Source organism: Mirounga angustirostris, unplaced genomic scaffold, assembly GCF_029215605.1.
Source record: "Mirounga angustirostris isolate CCGP_5_RB_7025 unplaced genomic scaffold, mMirAng1.0.hap1 SCAF_5, whole genome shotgun sequence".
NCBI classification, from domain to species: domain Eukaryota; kingdom Metazoa; phylum Chordata; class Mammalia; order Carnivora; family Phocidae; genus Mirounga; species Mirounga angustirostris.
Window position 1 is genome coordinate 19,768,803 of NW_026991713.1, and position 19,983 is coordinate 19,788,785.

The 19,983-nt window shown below is 40.8% G+C and overlaps 1 protein-coding gene across 6 annotated transcripts in view; it reads left to right on the forward strand.

The window, feature by feature from the left end:
- The window catches only part of GNPTAB (N-acetylglucosamine-1-phosphate transferase subunits alpha and beta), a 73,953-nt gene that overhangs the window by 45,610 nt on the left and 8,360 nt on the right, over positions 1-19,983 (forward strand). For all 6 annotated transcript variants that reach the window (XM_045872741.3, XM_045872743.3, XM_045872742.3 and 3 more), the window contains 11 exons: positions 5,581-5,742; positions 6,136-6,315; positions 6,528-6,698; positions 8,382-8,505; positions 9,601-9,804; positions 10,452-11,557; positions 13,681-13,880; positions 14,115-14,334; positions 14,985-15,098; positions 16,492-16,577; positions 16,834-16,932. In XM_045872741.3, the coding sequence (XP_045728697.1) occupies positions 5,581-5,742; positions 6,136-6,315; positions 6,528-6,698; positions 8,382-8,505; positions 9,601-9,804; positions 10,452-11,557; positions 13,681-13,880; positions 14,115-14,334; positions 14,985-15,098; positions 16,492-16,577; positions 16,834-16,932 (2,666 nt within the window). The remainder of the gene's footprint in view (positions 1-5,580; positions 5,743-6,135; positions 6,316-6,527; positions 6,699-8,381; positions 8,506-9,600; positions 9,805-10,451; positions 11,558-13,680; positions 13,881-14,114; positions 14,335-14,984; positions 15,099-16,491; positions 16,578-16,833; positions 16,933-19,983) is intronic.

Here is a 19,983-nt window from a genome sequence, read left to right on the forward strand (position 1 = left end):
CAACTTCAGGGATTAGAACTTCTGGTTTTTGGAGGTTAGAGAGAAAATGAGAAAGGGGAAGAGAAGGGAAGTGTATCAGCATTTGAAGCTAATTCTTCAAGTGACTTTCTGTAGGTTCCTCTTCCTGGTTTTATTATGAATACCTTGAGAATGAAGTTTCCTGTCACTGGATTCCCAGTCCATTTAGAGTGTGAGCTTTTAGTAAATGTCTGTTGTGTGCCAGGGACTGTGCTAAGGATCACTGAGTGAATAAAGCATTTAAATAATTTTGGGGCATGATCACTTCCAAGTAAGTGTTTATACAAAGTGTTGTAAGAACACCTGGGCTTTAGGTGTACTGGCACAAGGAAGGCTTTGCAGAATAGAAGGCATTTTAGCTGGGCCCGGAACACAGCAGCCATTCTCCCAGCAGAGGAAGAAGTGGGAAAGACCATTCCAACAAGAGGGAACAGCCTGAGCAAAGGGCTGGAGGCTTGCAAGTCAATGGTTTCCAGAAAACCAAGGTAGCTGTTCCTGGAAGACAGCAACCAGGCAGGGATTTTGCTGGTGCTGAGACTGGGAAAAGAGATTGAGGCCAGATTGAGAAAGTTCTGGTAAGGAGCCTGGACTTTATCCTGGAGGCAGGAGGCATCCTTAGGAGGAGCACTTGATCTGTTTCCAAGGAACATAGTAGCTGAAGGTATGGTGGTAGAGATTAAAAGATGAGGCTGGGCAGAAAACCAGTTCAGCCACTGCAGCCATAGCCCAGCAAGATGTTCAGGTTCCACAACTGTCTTGGCAGCGGTGCCAGTAATGAGAATGGTTCCAGAAACATCCATGAGAAATACTCAGCATGACCCTCTGACTTATTAGCTGTTGGGGAGACGGAAGGAAAAATGAAAGGGGAAGTGGATGTTACTAGTGAAGATGGAAGTGATGGCTTAAACCACCTTTGGAGCCTCAGTAGGAGAAGCAAGTTTTTTGGGAAGGAAACTCAGAGCTCAGTTTGGGGTGTGTTAGAAGTGCTTGGTGGCGGGGCACCTGGGTGGCTCAGTCGGTAAGCGCCTGCCTTCGGCTCAGGTCATGGTCCCAGGGTCCTGGGATCGAGCCCCGCATCGGGCTCCCTGCTCCCCGGGAAGCCTGCTTCTCCCTCTCCCACTCCCCCTGCTTGTGCTCCTGCTCTCGCTCTCTTTCTCTGTCAAATAAATAAATAAAATCTTAAAAAAAAAAAAAGAAATCAGTCTTAAAAAAAAAAAAAAAAGAAGTGCTTTGTGGCATGTGGGAGGAAAGGGTTATTAGACACTGGACTTCAGGACCTCAACGGGCTGGACTTTTTTGCCCTCCCAGGGTCCTCCAGGAGGCCTTGGCCTAGGCCTGTGGCCTCCGAGCCAGCCAGTGCTCAGGTCTGCCCTGGACACCCTGCCCAGGTATGAGCAACCCAGGACAGATACTGCCTGTTCACCTGTGTACCCCTAGTGATTACTGCAGGCTTGGTACTTAGGGGGCCACTCAAGAAATGCTTATGGAAGGCATGAGCAAGAAGAAAGGCTGTGACTGAACACACCGCCATGTACCATGTCCTGGAATATAAAGGCAATGTTTGAGCAGTGTGATTATTCCAAGGAAGTCATTTTGGTTTTTGGTATCATGGTCATATATATACTACAACTTTGCATTTATCATTCTGTTTAGAGCAAAACTAGAATCCCCTCACCCCCAGGAAGGGAAGTGGGGGTTGAAAATATTTTCATTTGCAAAATGATAGATTTGAATTCATAAAAACTTTTCTGTGGAGTATAGTCTTACAAATCAAACAGTCTTCTGTTGAAAGCTTTCTAGTTTGATCTGATTAATAACCCTTTAATTTATCTGTAGAATTGTGTGTGATGGACACAGAATTCACCTTTTGGGAAATCACATTATCCATTGGTCTTTATTTTAAGCTCATTCTAAATCATTCTGTATTTTCATTGATAGTGGGGTTTTCATACGGTTTTTGATTTTTGTTGTTTACTTCTTTAATATATGTTAGAGCACGTGGAAGAATCTTCCCAAAGCTCTCAGGTACGTTCTCACATTTAGTTTAATTCAATACTATTGGTTGCTAAGTGGGTGTGCAAAAGAGAAGACACGGGCTTGTCCTCAAGCTACCTAGAATTACGTTTTGGAGGCAGTATGTGTGCATATGAAGTATTCAAGTAGCAAAATAAGATAGTATGAGCTATCAAGGAGAGTAGTACAGACCTCCAAGTTGGCATTTAGAGGCAGGACAGGTCTGTGTGGATCAGAGACATGGGGGAAGTTTCCAAAGAGAAAGAGGCTGCACAGATTCCTTGAAGGCTGACCAGGGTGTTTGCTCCAGCAGGAAGGACAGTGCTGGTGGGATGGGAACAGCATATTGTCCTACCTGAACTTTGTCACCTCAAACCTCTGTTCAGGGCAAATTCAAGGTAACAATAAATTGTAGTAATAACTGTATTAATAATGCCCCTTTTAGTGGCTTCCCTGAAACTGTCTGATGCACCTCCTCTTTTAAAGTATGGTACCCTTTGTTTTGGTTTCATTTCTAAAATAGACACCTATGTAGATTAAAGCAACTCTGGAATTGATTTAAGTTTTATAAAACTCTTTTTTGAGTTGTCAAATTACTGGAATGATTTTTTCAGTTGTATCAGTGGGCATGTTTTTCCCCTAACCTTATGCTACCATGTATAGGTGTATCAATCCATTATACTAGATAATGCTATAGTAACAAATACCCCAAAATCTCTGGCTTAAAAGTAGCAGACCTTTATTTCTCAGTCATGTTACCTGTCTGTTGTGGGCCTGCAGTGGGTGGGTGTAGAAGCTGTTCTCTCTTTGAGAAACTTATAATTTAAAGAATTTAGATAAACTGAACAGCCGCCCTCATCAGCTCCAACTCCCTCTCCGAGCCCTTGTTGAACATCTCAGACCCACTCTCCTCTTCGCGCCCTGATTCCCCATCCTCCCCATCTCCACCATCCACCCAAGAGGCCTCTCCCGCTGGTGATGTGGCTGCAGGATCCCCCTTGGTGCCAGAGTTGGGCTCCCCACAAGAACCTGGGAAGTCCCTGCCACCTCCAGCCCCACTGGGCCTGCCTCCGCCCCAGGAATTTGGCCAGGGGAACCCATTTATGCTCTTTTTCTGCCTTGCCATCCTGCTGGAGCACCGTGACCACATCAGGTGCAACAGGCTAGATTACAACGAGCTGGCCATGCACTTTGACCACTTTGTGCGAAACAGCACCTGGGGCCCGTCCTTTGCTGGGCCAAGGCTCTCTTCGCTGATTACCTGCAGTCAGAGCTGTGGGACTCAGAGGAGGGGGCCAAGGCCACAACCCCACCTTGATCAGGCTCCTTCCAGCCCACCAGATCTCCGGTTCTTTACCACGAGGGACTAACGTGAGACCCCAGCTCCCTGCCTGCCAGCCCTAGATCTGCTGGACTGCAGGGCCCTTTCTCCCCAGGTCTGAGAGTATGGGGCTCTGCCTTGGCACTGCCCCATGGAGGCCGTGGCCTCCTTTGTCCGTTTATGTTGTGTTGTTTTTAACAACTGTACTTTGCACACATGAAGGTCACTGTAGTCTGTGTAAAAAAATAGAAAAAAAAATTCAGATAAACTTATAATTTCATGTAAGAAGCTATATATGGAAGCCCCTGCCCAAGCTAATCCAGCCTTCAGCACTTACTGCGCCCACTTTTCCTTACCACCTCCTGTCTGTCTTCTGCTGAAGGTGTCCAGGATTAGGGTGCCACCTAGTGGCTAGCAGAAGATACTTCTCCCCACCCTTTTCACCCCTCACAACTTGGTTAATTATGGTGGCAGAAAAGCTTTTTCAACATATAAATATTCCCTTAAGCTCTTTACTTTTCATCTCTCTAGTCAGGAAAATGTCTGTGAAATTTCAAAATAGGTTTCCAGACGAAAATCAGTTTGTATAGAAGAGATTAAGATAAAGGTATTTGCCCAATAAAATTTATAGAGTATTGAAGTACTACATTTATAAAAATTTAGTGATTTTTATATTTCAGGGAGCCCTCAGAGGTGCTGTGGGAGCCACCATGGGAGGGAGGGATGGAGCGGGGGAGGCTGGGGCGGGCAGTGAGACTCAGTAAATAGCCAGATAGAAGAACATCCACCCTGTCTCCCACCTGTCCCCCAACATACTGAGGCAGGGTGACAGCAGCAGTGAGAGCTGACATTCGGTGGGTGCTCAGTATATGCCAGGCGCTGTCAGGATGAAAGAAAGTAATCAGTAAGGAAGGCAGTACACACCTGTGCATGTCTGCACCCATACACTCACATGCACTTTGTGGTAAGAAGGGGAAAAACATAAATGAAATTCTAACTTGAATCTCTAGTTTTTGGCATGGATAAACTCAGGAAAACTTTGAAAGATGAGGTAAATATAGTCAGGTAGCATATACAAGAGCTCAGAATGAGCCCATAATAATTTGCATTTGCTCTGCTTTATAAATTAAGAAACTGGCCCTGTTAGGAGAGTCAATTCAGCAGAAGGGGTTCACTGTCCTAGATTAGTAGTTTTCAGTCCTCTCCCCCACGTTTTTAAGCTACGAAAGCCTCTTTTCATAGGAAATTGAATGATACAGAGTTAGAACATGAAACGGATGTGGTAGTGTGGTGGGAAAGCCTGTTTGTAAAACATGCTGATGTTTGTGATCATCTTAGACTGATGATTTCTTTGAAAGCTTTGTCCCAAAAGGTGCTTTTCCTAATGGAAACTGTTCAAGCAGCCCTGTCAAAGACACTCCTCTTAGGTGTGGGGCACAAAAGCTGTTTGGAGACCCTGCTAGCAGGCTTGCTCTCTACCAATCCCACAATGTTACATTGCAGAGTTTCCCCCAGTATAAGGAGATGGGTAATATTCTAGAAAAAAGGTCACAATTGGTTACCAGTTATGTTTTGTTTGAAAGCAGGACAATCGAAAACATTTGAGCCAGCACTGAAAATGGGGAGATTTCATAGAACACTTGGGGATTCTGGCCTCTTAGGAGATCTTGCTGCACTTGTTGATACTGAGTAGTGACTGTGGCTTTTGGATGGGGCCTGAAATGTCCCATTTACCACAACTCCACCACTCCCTCTGTTTTACATACCTGGGTTCTTCCATTCATTTGGGAAGTGTGTCTGGCCTGTTTACATCTCCTTTTGGTGATCATAGGCTTACTAGTTGATAATCTACACAGAGAGCTAGAATTAATCCATAAACATACATCATATAGATTTTTTTATTATGTTAATCACCATACATTACATCATTAGTTTTTGATGTAGTGTTCCATGATTCATTGTTTGCATATAACACCCAGTGCTCCATGCAGAACGTTCCCTCTTTAATACCCATCACCAGGCCAACCCATCCTCCCACCCCTCTCCCCTCTAGAACCCTCAGTTTGTTTTTCAGAGTCCATCATCTCATGGTTCACATACATAATATAGACTTAAATATGTACTATACATTATATACATTTAAAGGTTAAAGATCAAACTGGGAATTTAGAGATGTCTCTTCTCTGAGGCTCAGTTTTTCTACATGTAACCCTTTTGTTATTTTACAGTTACAGTTATATTCAGAGGCTAGTGTAGCACTTCTAAAACTGAATAACCCCAAAGATTTCCAAGAACTGAACAAGCAGACAAAGAAGAACATGACCATTGATGGAAAAGAACTGACTATAAGTCCTGCATATTTATTATGGGACCTGAGTGCCATTAGCCAGGTAAGGGATGCAGAGATTCTTTCTAAACCCTGATCAAAGGTGTAGATTGTTAAGGATTTATTTATAAGTCATTATATTAGAAGAAGGAAGAAGACTTAACAGAGAGATGAGTTGATTGGAACTTTTCTAATTTTCCAGTCATTGGCACTGGTTAATATTAACTGAAGTGACCTAGAATCAGATCCAAGAACCTTCTCTTTTAAAAAGTGCAAAAGAAATGTTGGGTATTTATGTTTTAAATATGCTGAATGTTGTGCGTTTTTTGTAATGTTCAAATGTAGGGCTCAGTCTGCCAGAGCACCCTGAAAGAAGATTGGGCAGAGGGGACAGCCAGGAGGAAAGGTGTGATTTAAGTGGTATTTTACATTTTCATGTGTGAAATGTTCTTCTCAGTCTAAGCAGGACGAAGATGTTTCTGCCAGCCGTTTTGAAGATAATGAAGAACTGAGATATTCACTGCGATCCATTGAGAGGCATGCTCCGTGGGTTCGGAATATTTTCATTGTCACCAATGGGCAGATTCCATCTTGGCTGAACCTTGATAACCCTCGAGTGACCATAGTCACACACCAGGTCCATGACTTTCCATATATCACAAGGCTTTGGTTTCCTTTTCTGTCCTTCACCTATCCCTCATTTCATTCCCCTTTACATCACCCTCCCCACCTCCATCCCCTTCGATTCTTCTACTCATCTCCCTTCCTTCCTTCCAAAACCGAAGACAAAATGAAATAATTCTCATCCACCCTCTTTCTCTCTTGCCTTTGTTGTTGTTTTCTTAAAAGGATGTTTTTCGAAATTTGAGCCACTTGCCTACCTTTAGTTCACCTGCTATTGAAAGTCACATTCATCGCATCGAAGGGCTGTCCCAGAAGTTTATTTATCTGAACGACGATGTCATGTTTGGAAAAGATGTCTGGCCAGATGATTTTTATAGTCACTCCAAAGGTCAGAAGGTGAGTGCCTAAGAGGAAGGGATGCCTAGCTTAGAAGTCACTTAGGAGTTATAAACAGATCAGGAAAACAGTATACATACTACTATATATACAGTTTGGGTCAAATAAGCATTTTTTGAGTGCTGAGCTCAGGAGAGTTAACAATTTGGGAGGACAAAAACTGCTCCTTAGTAGTTATTTGCTTCCCTACATTGTCAGACACCCAGAACCCACCTTCTATATTTTCTACTATGACAATAGCAGAGAAAGCAAAACCACTATGAAATACAAAATCATGGTTAGAACATCAGCACAATGGCCAAGATAAAAAGTGAGCTCAATTTTCTGCTTACAGACATGGATGAAATTTTATGTAAGGCAGCAGTCTCATCGTGGCTTTGAGAGGCATGATGGAGAGTGGTTATGAGCACAGACCTAGGAGCCAATAGTTGAGGATGGTCCTGGGCAATGATTTGATGTGTGTTTCCCGTCTGCATAGTGGGGAAACTAGGAGTACTCCTGTGGCCCTGTTAGAAGGATTCAGTGAAAAGTTGGAGAATTACCACCATAAACTTCTAAGTTACAGAAGCCTGCGACTGGAAATGCAAATTGTACAAAGCTACTTTTCCTTTTGCTGTTTATGCCATCCCAGTGTGCTCGTTCTCTCCTTCCCCTGTTCAGTTGCCTCCTTTGTGTTTGTAGGGCTGCCAAGGTGAGCCGTGGCTTGGCAGGGGAGACACACAAAATCAGTAACTAGGGATAGTGATTTCTGTGCCGGCAGGTGTGCCCTCGGTGGGAAGGTGTGGGGGCCCAGGAGGTTGAAATCAGACTGGGCTAGAGAAGAATTCCCATCTGAATTGAAATGAACTTTGAAGAACAAGTAAGAGTTAACTAGATAAAGAAAGACATTCCACATAGATGGAGCATGCAGAGGCATGGAGTGTATTTTTTTTAATTAAAAAGTTCTAATGTACCAGGTCACTCATTTTGGAAAGCAGGCGAGTTCACAACTTAGAACACTGTGCTAATAATTTATCACAGGACCTTATGCACAGAGATAAGGATATTGAGGCTGGGGCGCCTGGGTGGCTCAGTTGGTTAAGCGACTGCCTTCGGCTTAGGTCATGATCCCCGAGTCCCTGGATCGAGTCCCGCATCGGGCTCCCTGCTCGTCAGGGAGTCTGCTTCTCCCTCTGACCCTCCCCCCTCTCATGTGCTCTCTCTCTCAGTCTCTCTCTCTCAAATAAATAAATAAAAATCTTAAAAAAAAAAAAAGGATATTGAGGCTGCTTTTCTCAGCCATGAGACAAGATTATAGGTAAATACATCCAGGAATTAATGACAATTGTCACAGAAAAGCAGTGAATATGTGGTATACTTTCTACCTGCTTTGGCATGCTTTTGTACTTCAGTCTGACGTGTTGCTGTTTTATTTCAAAATAGATCATAAACTAATCCATGAGTTGAGTTCTTGTCTGCTTTCCTTGAGTAATGGAAAAGAGTAAATGTGCTCCGTAAGAATCATCGACAGAGCAGGACTCTAAACTACTGTAGCAGGCAATGTAAAATAGGCCACGTGGATGCAGTCAGCCAGCCCAGGGAGAATCGTAACCTTCACTGGAGGCTCGGTTTCTTTTTTTTTAAAGGAATCCTAATTTGAGATTAAAAAGTGTCCATTACATTTTCTTTCTGGCTCTGTCATAGGTTTACTTGACGTGGCCTGTGCCAAATTGTGCTGAGGGCTGCCCAGGTTCCTGGATTAAAGATGGCTACTGTGACAAAGCTTGTAATAATTCAGCCTGTGATTGGGATGGCGGTGACTGCTCTGGTAAGGATGTGCTCGCATGTAATTTATTTATGTTTATGAACTTTTTTTCCATTCTTAATCATCACTGAATAAGTACAGTGACTTAAACATTCCTCATGTATGAAAACAATACATAGAGTAATCCATAGATTCTAGAGGTAATGACTAGTGTCCCCATGTGGCTCAGTTTTTTCATATTCTCCCTTGTTGAGGGCATATTCCCAGGCTGACCCTGCACTTGAAAATACCTTTTATTATTTAAAATATGAAAATCAGGAATATCTTTAATTATGTAAACTCAAGAGCAAGAATCACTCTAACTGGTTCTTCTAGGAGCTCACGGCTGGTGGCTTTCAGCAGCAGCTTGCTGTCAGTGAGTAAAGAGAAATAAAGATCTTATCTCTTCAGCATCTCCGCTCTCTTTCTTACATCTCTTACCTGCATTTGTTGATAATAGCACGTTTTTACATTTATTGATTGCCTTTCAGTTTATAAAGCATTTAAATTTATAAAGCATTATCCATTATCCACTTGAATTTCTTAGTGACCTAAGGAGGAGAGAGTATGTGTACAGATATTATCATTCCCATATTCCATATGCAGAAGCAGATTTGAAAAAGTGCTATTAGAAGAAACAAAAGTTATGTTCTGTCTGATGTACTTTTGAAAAATGTAAGCAGCCGCAGTGAGAGAACACAGACATGCCAAGATCCGTGCAGTCCAGAGACCTGTCCAGAGACATCAGCCCCTAATAGAACTAATATTAGCATTTGGTGATGAGGTCGGCACCCCATATTAGAACATGTTTTGGCAGTTCTGACAGGCTGCTCCACACACACCTCTACATGCCCCTGTGGGCAAGTTTGTACTTCAGGGTTGCACAGCTAGTAAGTGCCAAGGCCTGGTCATCCCATGCCCAGTCCTCTGTCAAGTGATGCTCCCTTTTTAGTTTGTTTTCTTCTTAAGGTACATGAAATTTTCTGGTAAACAATGGGGTGAACCTTTTCTGACCGAAATGCTGGCATCAATCTAGATAGCACTACTGAGAAAGAAGGAACTGTCCTTTTTCCAAGATGATAAGCACAGCAAGATTCTGTCTTCCTCCTCCCTCTACAGGTAACAGTGGTGGGAGTCGCTATGCTGCGGGAGGCGGAGGTACCGGCAGTATTGGAATTGGACAGCCCTGGCAGTTTGGCGGAGGACTCAATAGTGTCTCTTACTGTAATCAAGGGTGTGCGAATTCCTGGCTTGCTGATAAGTTCTGTGACCAAGCTTGCAATGTCTTGTCCTGTGGGTTTGATGCTGGCGACTGTGGGCAAGGTATATTTAACACGTAAAAAGATATTTAGAATAAGGGGATCAAAGTCCTTGATAAGTAGAGGGAGGTTTGTACTGTTGTTACTTAAAGTAATTATTCTCTATGAATCCCTTGCCCATCCTTGCATCTAAACTAGCTGTAAGTGAAAAGAGAGGACACAGATCTTTAAAAAACAGTAGACACTAGAGCTGCATCTTTTCATGTTACTGCTCCAGTCTGACTTACTTTGGACTAGGCAGATATACTTTCATTGAAAATATATGGCAAAGGTTTAATTTAGAAACAATAAAAAGAGACCAGTAATACACTAAGTAAGAATGGTTTAAATGCTGGATCTTGTTGATCGCTTATCCCTGGAGGACATTTTGGCAGATGGTTGTATTTTTTCAAATGGACACAAAGTTGAGAGTTGATCAGTGGAATTTGCCATATCTCTGTAGTGAGTTAGAGTCAGCATTCCACGTTGATAATAGTGATTGCTTCAGATAATAAAATGAGCCCCATACCAGCAGCTCTTACATTAGAATGTTTTATTCCTAAGTCAATTTAAAGTCATTCTTAGAAAGTGAAAACTCAAACCCTAAGAATTAAAGGAAAAGGAGGGGAAAATGCCTCATTTTTAAAGTCATGTTTGTGTTTTTTCCTCTAGATCATTTTCATGAATTGTATAAAGTAACTCTTCTCCCAAACCAGACTCACTATGTTATTCCAAAAGGTGAATGCCTGCCTTATTTCAGCTTTGCAGAAATAGCCAAAAGAGGAATCGAAGGCGCCTATAGTGACAATCCAATAATTCGACATGCCTCTATTGCCAATAAGTGGAAAACCATCCACCTCATAATGCACAGTGGAATGAATGCAACCACAATACATTTTAATCTCACATTTCAAAATACAAACGACGAAGAGTTCAAAATCCAGATAACAGTAGAGGTTGACACAAGAGAGGAACCCAAAGTGAATTCTACGACCCAGAAGTCTTACCAAAATTTGGTTAGCCCCACAACACTTCTTCCAGAGGCGGAAATACTGTTTGAGGATATTCCTGAAGAGAAACGCTTTCCAAAATTCAAGAGACATGATGTTAACACAACAGGAAGATTCCAAGTGGAGGTGAAAATTCCCCTGGTAAATATTTCACTCCTTCCCAAAGAGGCCCAGTTGAGTCTCAGTAACTTGGATTTGCAACTAGAACGTGGAGACATCACTGTGAAAGGATACAACCTGTCCAAGTCAGCCTTGCTGAGATCATTTCTGAGTAACTTACCAGATACTGAAGTAAAAATAAATCAAGCTGTAATAACAGATGAAAGAAACGACAGTGTAGAGGCCCCACTGGAAAAACAGGTTCACAAAAGCATCTTGCCGAATAGCTTGGGAACATCTGAAAGATTACAGAGGTCGACTTTTCCAGCAGTGACAATGAAAGTGAATGGTCACTACCAGAGTCAGAATCCACCCCCGGACTTAGAAATCGAAGAAAAATTTAAATCTGAAATTCTGACCCAAAAAGTGAGAGGTGGAAGCATGTCAACAGAAAAACTCTCATCTCGGATTGTTCCACTGGGAAAGCAGATTACAAAAGAAAAGAAAATCACAGGGAAAGAACAAGAGAAAAACAGAATGGAGGAAAATGCAAAAAACTACATAGATAATAATGAAGTACTACCTGGAAGAAAACTGCAGCATTATACAGACAGTTACCTGGGCTTTTTGCCATGGGAGAAAAAGAAGTATTTCCAAGATCTTCTTGATGTAAGTTACATCCAGCTTTATTCTTTCCCATGCTCCGGGAAAATAAATAACCTTATAAGTAAGTGATAATTATATAATAATAGGTACCATTTATTCGGGACTTTCTGTGTCAGTCATTAAACTAAATGCTTTTTCTTACATGGTTTATTGCCCTAATACCCCTAACAATAAAAATACCTTATAAGGTTATCTACTATCATGATCCCCATGTCACAGTTTAGGAAACAGCCTTAGTGTGAATGAGTAAGGGAGTTAGACAGGGGCATGCCCTAAGTAATAGAACAGGAGTGGTATCTTATCTTCACTTGGCATGTTGTGATTTCAAAAAATGCTTTTGCATATGCTGTGTGAGTCAGATCTGATTATTTTTCCAATTTTACTGATGAAAAAAACCCCAAGGTGCAAATAAATTAATTAGCTTCCAGTGTGAGCCAAGCCTCAGGGTTCAAGTGCTCACTCACCCTCCTGGACCACGGTCTCCATGGTGCCATGGTGTCATCTATACATCTGCCAAGTGCTATCACTGTGTTCACTGCAGGGAGCACTATTAGAACACAGCTTTTGGAAACTCAAAGGGCAAGCTGGGAGGACAGATTTGTGGGTAAATAATTGTAGCAACGTGATAGGTGTCTCCTGAGGTATGAGCACAGAGTCCAAAAGGAAAATTTCTTAACTTTGCCTAGGGGTATTGGGGAAGGCATCCATGAAGAAGTATCCTGTGAGCTGACCTTTGAAGGGTTTGTAGGAGTTGACAGACCAAGAAAAACCCTGTGGCTGAGGCTGGATCATGAACAGAGTGCAGCCATGAGTAGGTGTCAGGCTGGGAAAAAAGAGGTTGATGAGGGGAACTGACTTATTGCATTGTCTTTGGAAAGTATCTTATCCCTGATACAGTAGTCATTTACCAATTGTTGAGTGAGGGATTGCAAAGTTCTTGCCTGTGATGATTTCCTCTCTTCCCCCTTTCATTACTTACTTTAAATTACAAAAGTATTACAGACTAGTGGCAAAAATTGCAAGCAATCCAGAAAATATACAATAAAAAAGGAAAAGATCTCCCTCCTTCCTTCATCTTCCTACTTGAAATAATCACTATGAATATAGTTTGGCGGGTATTTTTCCAGTATTTTATATAGTTATGCAAACACACAAACTATATAAATACGTGTTTTGCAACAGGTAAATTGCTCTGTGGTTGCCTCTTGATCTAGTAGTATGTAAGCAAACCCATGCTAGTGTTTCTGTGTTTTTTAAGAGCTGTGTTTGTTTTGCAATTACAGATAGTGTTGCAATAAATATTCCTGTACATATAGCTTACTCTTGAGAAGCTTTTACTTCTGTAGGTAGAATTGCTAGGTTAAAGTTAAATTTAACTGTGTCCTTCTAGAATGTCATACCACTTCATACTTACACAGTGTGTAAGAGTGCTTGTTTCTCCACAGGCTAATCAACAATAGTATCAATCTATATTTTTTCACCAGATTGAGAAGCAAAAATATTTCATCTTTGTAAAGTGTGTTCATATATTCTGCTAATATTCTTTGCCCATTCACTCAGTTTTGCCTCTTACTGGTTTTGACAGGGTTCTTTACATTTTATAATGTTAACACTATTTTTTGGTCCTTGTTCAGAACTCAAGTGCTTACTGCTTTGATGTCACCAGTAGAAATAACTTGAAATTGAAAGTGCTATCAAATTAATTAATTTATTTTTATTTTTAAAGTAAGCTCCGATGCAGGGCCTGAACTTAACAACCCTGAGATCAAGATCAAGAGTCAGATGTTCAACCAATTGAACTACCCAGGCGCCCCTCTATCAAACTTTTTAATTTTCTAAATACTGCATTGAATTGGCTATGAAATTTCATGCTCGGTGACTAGTCCTTGAAGAATACCCTGTAAATAGACCTCCATTACACAACTGTTGTTCACAAGCCTATGTTGGTGATACTTTCACTGAAGTCCAGTTTAGTCCTGCTCTTAGGATTCGTAAAGTGACCCGTTAGTGCTCATTTCATTTGCCACAGTTAGTGCCTAGTTATATAAACTAGTACTTATTTCTTGTTAACAAAGTACACTTGTGCACTAAACATAATGCTGTGTTACATGGAATTCTCTTTTCAGGAAGAAGAGTCATTGAAGACACAACTGGCATACTACACTGATAGCAAACACACTGGAAGGCAACTGAAAGATACATTTGCAGATTCCCTGCGATATGTAAATAAAATTCTAAACAGCAAGTTTGGATTCACATCTCGGAAAGTCCCTGCACACATGCCTCACATGATTGACCGAATCGTTATGCAAGAACTTCAAGATATGTAAGTCTTGCTTATTGTTTGAGTTGCTTGCACGTGCTCAGAGCTGTCTGCTTAAAATGGCCATCTTTGCTGTGCTTGATGTAAGGCTCTAACACTTGGCAACTGATATGTTGAAGGTATCAGCTAAGTAAGTGGGAAAGAAAAAGATTCTAACTCCGCAAATGTTGGAATATATTTGAATGTAGATTAATGTCTATATTTTAAATATCCAGAGCTCACTGTATGTTTGGACAGGTTCCCTGAAGAATTTGACAAGACGTCATTTCACAAAGTGCGCCATTCTGAGGATATGCAGTTTGCCTTTTCGTATTTTTATTATCTCATGAGTGCCGTTCAGCCACTGAATATTTCTCAAGTTTTTGATGAAGTTGATACAGACCAATCTGGTGTCTTATCTGACAGAGAAATCCGAACACTGGCTACCAGAATTCACGACCTGCCTTTAAGTTTGCAGGTGTTGTATTTTTTTTCTCCTAAACCTTCTCTTTCACATATTTCATTGTAATGCAAGTAAAAGTAATTCTTAATATTTAATGGAGGTATTCACAACTAGTCCATTTTTAGTGCCAGAATTAAAACCACATTTGAGGTTCATATTTTATGAGATTACATTTTAGACTTTAAGTAGGCATTGCTATTGTATTATCTGGAGAAGAGCCAGACCATCCCTGCATATAAGATTCTCGTGACAGGTTCATTCAGGAGCTTCAGGTGGCCCACTGGAGCTGTGTCCCAGCCAGGCCTGGGTTGTTGTACAACCTTGGTCACAGCATCCTGTAGTCCCAGGAGTAGGAGACTAATTAATGGAGAGTGCCAAGATAAATCTAACTGCAGGACCTCCCATCTGGGGATCCCCCTGACCGTCTTGGGTAATAGTGCCTCATAGTCCAATATGTTCTACTTCGAGATGAAGATGAAATATTTGTGTTTGTATTATCTCATTCGGTTCTTTTTGGCGTGTTTTTGTTTTAAGAATCATATAGTCAAACTCCCTTTGAAGATAGCATTTAAAGAAATTTTGGAGACTTTTACATAATTTTTATTTTTAAAACCACAGTTATTACTTACACATATAAGGTTTATCCTTTTATTTTGCTTTGTTAGGATTTAACAGGTTTGGAACACATGCTAATAAATTGCTCAAAAATGCTCCCTGCTAATATCACTCGGCTGAACAGTGTTCCACCAACTCAGGAAGCATACTATGATCCCAATCTGGTAAGTAGCATGAGTTCCTTTGTGTAAAAAGGAAGTATATCCTTATCAGGTATTATTTATACCAGTTTTGTATAGCATTTCAAACAGTAGAAGCAGGTTCTATATTTATATCTTTGGTAGACAGCAGAAGTCCAGATAATCCAGAATCCTTTATATCTTTTCTTTTCTCCTGTCTAGTGAATGTTAAGCTAATATTGAGATTAGTTGCTAATATTCTATAACCAGACATCTGTTCACTAAGGATAGCAGAGGATAGCCAATGAGAATACTTCAGAGAGTTTTGCTGGTGGCACGGCCTATGTACACTCTTACTCAAGACTTCTCTTTCCCCCCATCTGTACTTCCATATCTGTCCTTCACTGTCTTTTATCTTCTCCTTTTTTATCTTTCTTATAAACTTTGGTTCCTAGTAAGACTTTACAGTTACCAAGCCCCTGCATTTACATAGAACTGCAGTGTGTTCTTTCCTAAGGAAGGTGATTTACACATAGAAAACAGTTATTCTTCTTGCCTTGTTATAGGCATGATGAAAGATTATTGAGATTTTAGTTTTCTTTTGAAATGCATACATTTTCCTTCATTAGCAAAATATTTTAGTATTTGCCAGATGTCTGGCATGAGATTTAGAATCAGCAAATATCCTTTGTTAAGAATTAAGTAAAGGCTGGGGACGCCTGGGTGGCTCAGTTGGTTGGGCAACTGCCTTCGGCTCAGGTCATGATCCTGGAGTCCCTGGATTGAGTCCCGCATCAGGCTCCCTGCTCGGCGGGGAGTCTGCTTCTCCCTCTGACCCTCCTCCCTCTCATGCTCTCTGTCTCTCATTCTCTCTGTCTCAAATAAATAAATAAAAAATCTTTAAAAAAAAAGAAAGAATTAAGTAAAGGCTGCTTGCTAATGGTAGTAAGTTAGTTTTGAGGCTCATACAAATAAACTACTTGGAGCATGAGTACTAGTTATACTAACAACATTAGTTAACATGACTCGAGTGAACTCTTAGCAAGGTGTTGGCTTCATTACTGTAATTAACTGTGATTATACCTACGATAAAGTATTTCCTAATTAGATTAAGAATGACAAGTTAGCTTATGAGTATGACATAGACTAGTTCATTACAATTTATGTTAGAAATTTCTTACTGAAAAAAATTCTCCCAGTAACTTTTGAGACTATTTTAACAGACAGTGTAATGTGTGATTAAAATAAAAATTTATTTACAAAAACAGGCAATTAGCCTGCAGGCCATACCATGCCAATTTGATTTTTTCAAATACTGCATTAAAGTATTTGTCTTGATCACGGATTCTTTGGTCCCCCTTAAATTTTGCACAGAGGTCAGTGCTTCACCTGCCCTACCCTAGTCTTGGCCTGATGCAATGTTTGTATTTTCTCATAGCCACCAGTCACTAAGAGTCTAGTAACCAACTGTAAACCAGTAACTGATAAAATCCACAAAGCATATAAGGACAAAAACAAATATAGGTAAGTAATACATACATTTTCTCTGTTTAGTTTAAGAATAACTGTAGGAGTCTGGCATTTTCATAATTTTACAATAGTTTCTCTCTTAAACCTTCTTTTAAAATTTATGTGAGATCGTTTTCTTTAGTAATACCAAAAGAGTAAGTCATTCTCAGGATATTGACTGTTAAAGTTTTATAAAATACTTTGCTTATTGAAATTCTGTTTTTATTTCCACATAAATATTTACACTCCTTAAATATGTTTTGATAATTAGGTTTGAAATCATGGGAGAAGAAGAAATTGCTTTTAAAATGATTCGTACCAACGTTTCTCATGTGGTTGGCCAGTTGGATGATATAAGAAAAAACCCCAGGTACTTTTTTCTTAACCAATAAACTACTTTTTTGAGTACTTTTAGGTTCACGGCAAACTTGAACAGAAAATACAGAGAACTCCCATAACTTTAAAAAATGATTTTTTTTTTTTAAAGATTTTATTTATTTGAGAGAGAGAGCGCGTGAGCACACAAGCCATGGGGGAGGGGGAGAGGCAGAGGGAGAAGCAGACTCCCCGCTGAGTAGGGAGCCCGATGCAGGGCTCTATCCCAGGGTCCCCGGATTATGACCTGAGCTGAAGGCTGACACTTAACTGACTGAGCCACCCAGGCACCCCAAAAAATGATCTTTAATCATGCAAATAAACATGAAAAAAGGCAGTGAGACTCAAGAGAAGGAAGTGGCTTATTTTGTTTGGAGCAGGTGGAATGCCTAGTGGTGAGGTAGTGTTTGAGCTAGAGATAGGAGTTGTGAGTTTAGATAGGGTTCCCCTATGCACAGGGACTAGCACAGACTTCTAAGAATCTGGTGACATGAGCTGTTCAGTGAGGCCAAGGGGTGGACTCCATCACAGGGAGTGGGGCCAGATTCTCATAGCATTTCTAAGAAATGAAAGTTCTTAGAAAGTTTCTAAGAAACTTCCAGAAAAGTTGTTTTGGTGGTTAGACTTTGCAATTCAAAGTTCAGATTAGCTTCTCAGGAAAAAAAATGCTCTCACAAATGTGAAAATTGATCCCAGCCTTGGGACTGAATAAATGTTCAGGTTTATATAAGTCTTGAAAACTTCCAGCCTGGTCCCCTAACAGTTGCCTTGGATAGTTTGATAAAATTAGTCAAAATCTGCATTTTTGAGTTTTGAACTTTAGTGGGAAAATGATATTTCAGCAGTTTCCTGGAAAAAGGACCTTGGCATGTAAAAATTGAATGTTTTTCATCTGAGTCTTTTAAAGATTTTTTAAAAATTTCTTTATTTGAGAGAGAGAGAAAGCAAGACAGCATGAGCAGGGTGAGGGGCAGAGGTAGAAGCAGACTCCCTGCTGAGTAGGGAGCCCCATGCGGAGCTCGATCCTGGGACTCTGGGATAGGGACCTGAACCAAAGACAGATGCTTAACCGACTGAGCCACTCAGGCACCCCTCATCTGAGTCTTTAAATGCTTTTGTAAGTCTTCAGTTTCACCTCATTTAAATTATGATTTTAATTATAAATGAGCAGAGATGTAAAATTTCTAGACAGGTAGAGCCATGGTATTTTTTTTCTAAAAATATCCTGTTGTGGCGGGGGGGGGGGCAGAAATTGGAAATTTAAGATAAATGGAAACATCTTTAATGCATATTTAGTGTATTCAGTAAAATACTTTATTTCCTATAAAATAACAACTATTTCCCACAAGCCAAGTAAACAGTAAGCCATTATGATTAACCTTTTTTTTTTAAGATTTTATTTGTCAGAGAGAGTGCACAAGAAGGAGAAGTGGCAGGCAGAGGGAGAAGCAGGCTCCCTGCCAAGCAGGGAGCCCGATGTGTGACTCAATCCCAGGACCCTGGGATCATGACCTGAGCTGAAGGCAGATGCTTAACCAACTGAGCCACCCAGGCGTCCCAGCCATTATGATTAATAATCACTCAGGTTGTAGCTCTCTGTATACCTGCTGTTCCCTATGACTGGAATGCCCTGCCCTAATTTTTTAAAATAACTTTAAAACCAATTTCAGTACTTGCTTTTTGCTTCCCCATTTTGTTGATGTGCCCTCCCAGTCATTTTGTTGTATGTAGGAATACCATGTGAGAATTTATAGTTTTCAGTTGTGCCTTATACCTTTATGTCTTTGTGCCAGTTTGAAAGTTTTGGGGTGAGAGAATTCATAGACCTTCATGGTACTTAAATGACAGGGACTTACTAAAAGGACACATGGTAAGCCAGGCTTAGTATCTGCCAGGCCCAGATATCTCCTGTGACCTCAAACAGATCTTAATTTTTAACTCTTACTTGTTTTACTTTTTGGGTGCTCATTTTAAGTCAGGAGTGGAAAACCAGTGTTGTGACTGAAGCTTTAAGGATAGGTCTGCCCCCATTAACAAGGAGTCTGGACTAGGCAGAATCCAGACTTTGCTTTTCCCTCAGGCCTATTCCTCTCTGCTGCCCTCCTGCTTTTGTTGGCTTCTTCTTCAGGCTGGAGATAGTTCTAGATGTCCCTGCAGATGGAGCTATGCTCTGAGACAAAGGGATTGCCCCTTTGTATGTACGGTGTGCTGTCCCCCCATTCTTTCTTTTTCTTTTCTTTTTTTTTTTTTTTTTTTTAAGATTTTATTTATTTGAGACAGAAGAGAGAGCTCGTGGGGGGGGGGTGCAGAGGGACAAGTATACTCCCCACTGAGCACGGACCCCCAACCCCATGAGGGGCTCCATCCCATGACCCTGAGATCATGACCTGACCAGAAATCAAGAGTCGGACACTTAACCAACTGAGCCACCCAGGTGCCCCTGTCCCCCCATTCTTACATCAGTTACTGTGAAGAGGATTCACATACACAGTCAGAAGCTGTCTCTGGGGTGGAGTGGGCTTGCCTCCCATTGAGTCAGCTCTTGGGGAGAGAAATACTGAGCAAAATGCGAATTCTCTCTGGAAGAAACGGGGCAAAACCCTGCTAGGCACCCAGCAGGGTCTAATTTAGCTATTGTCCACACACACCCTTTGTCTCATGCATCTACTTTCTTAATTTTTCCCAACGTTATGAAAAATTTTGAAGATACAGAAAAATTGAAAAAAATAGTACAATAAATCCCATAAAAACCCAGATTTTAAAATGTCAGTGTTTGATCATATTTGCTTGATTTACTTATACACACACACACACACATGGGTTTTGTTTTCATTATTTTGTTGTTGTTGTTTGCCGAACCATTTGAAAATTCGTTCCAGACATCCATACATTTTACCCCTAATTATTCTAGTACGTATCTTCTAAAACAAAATCATTCTCCTTTATACTGAAGACAGTTAACACATACCTGAGAACCTTAACATTGATTAATACCATCTAACAGATAATCTATATTCAAATTTCCCTAGTTGCCTCCAAATGTCCT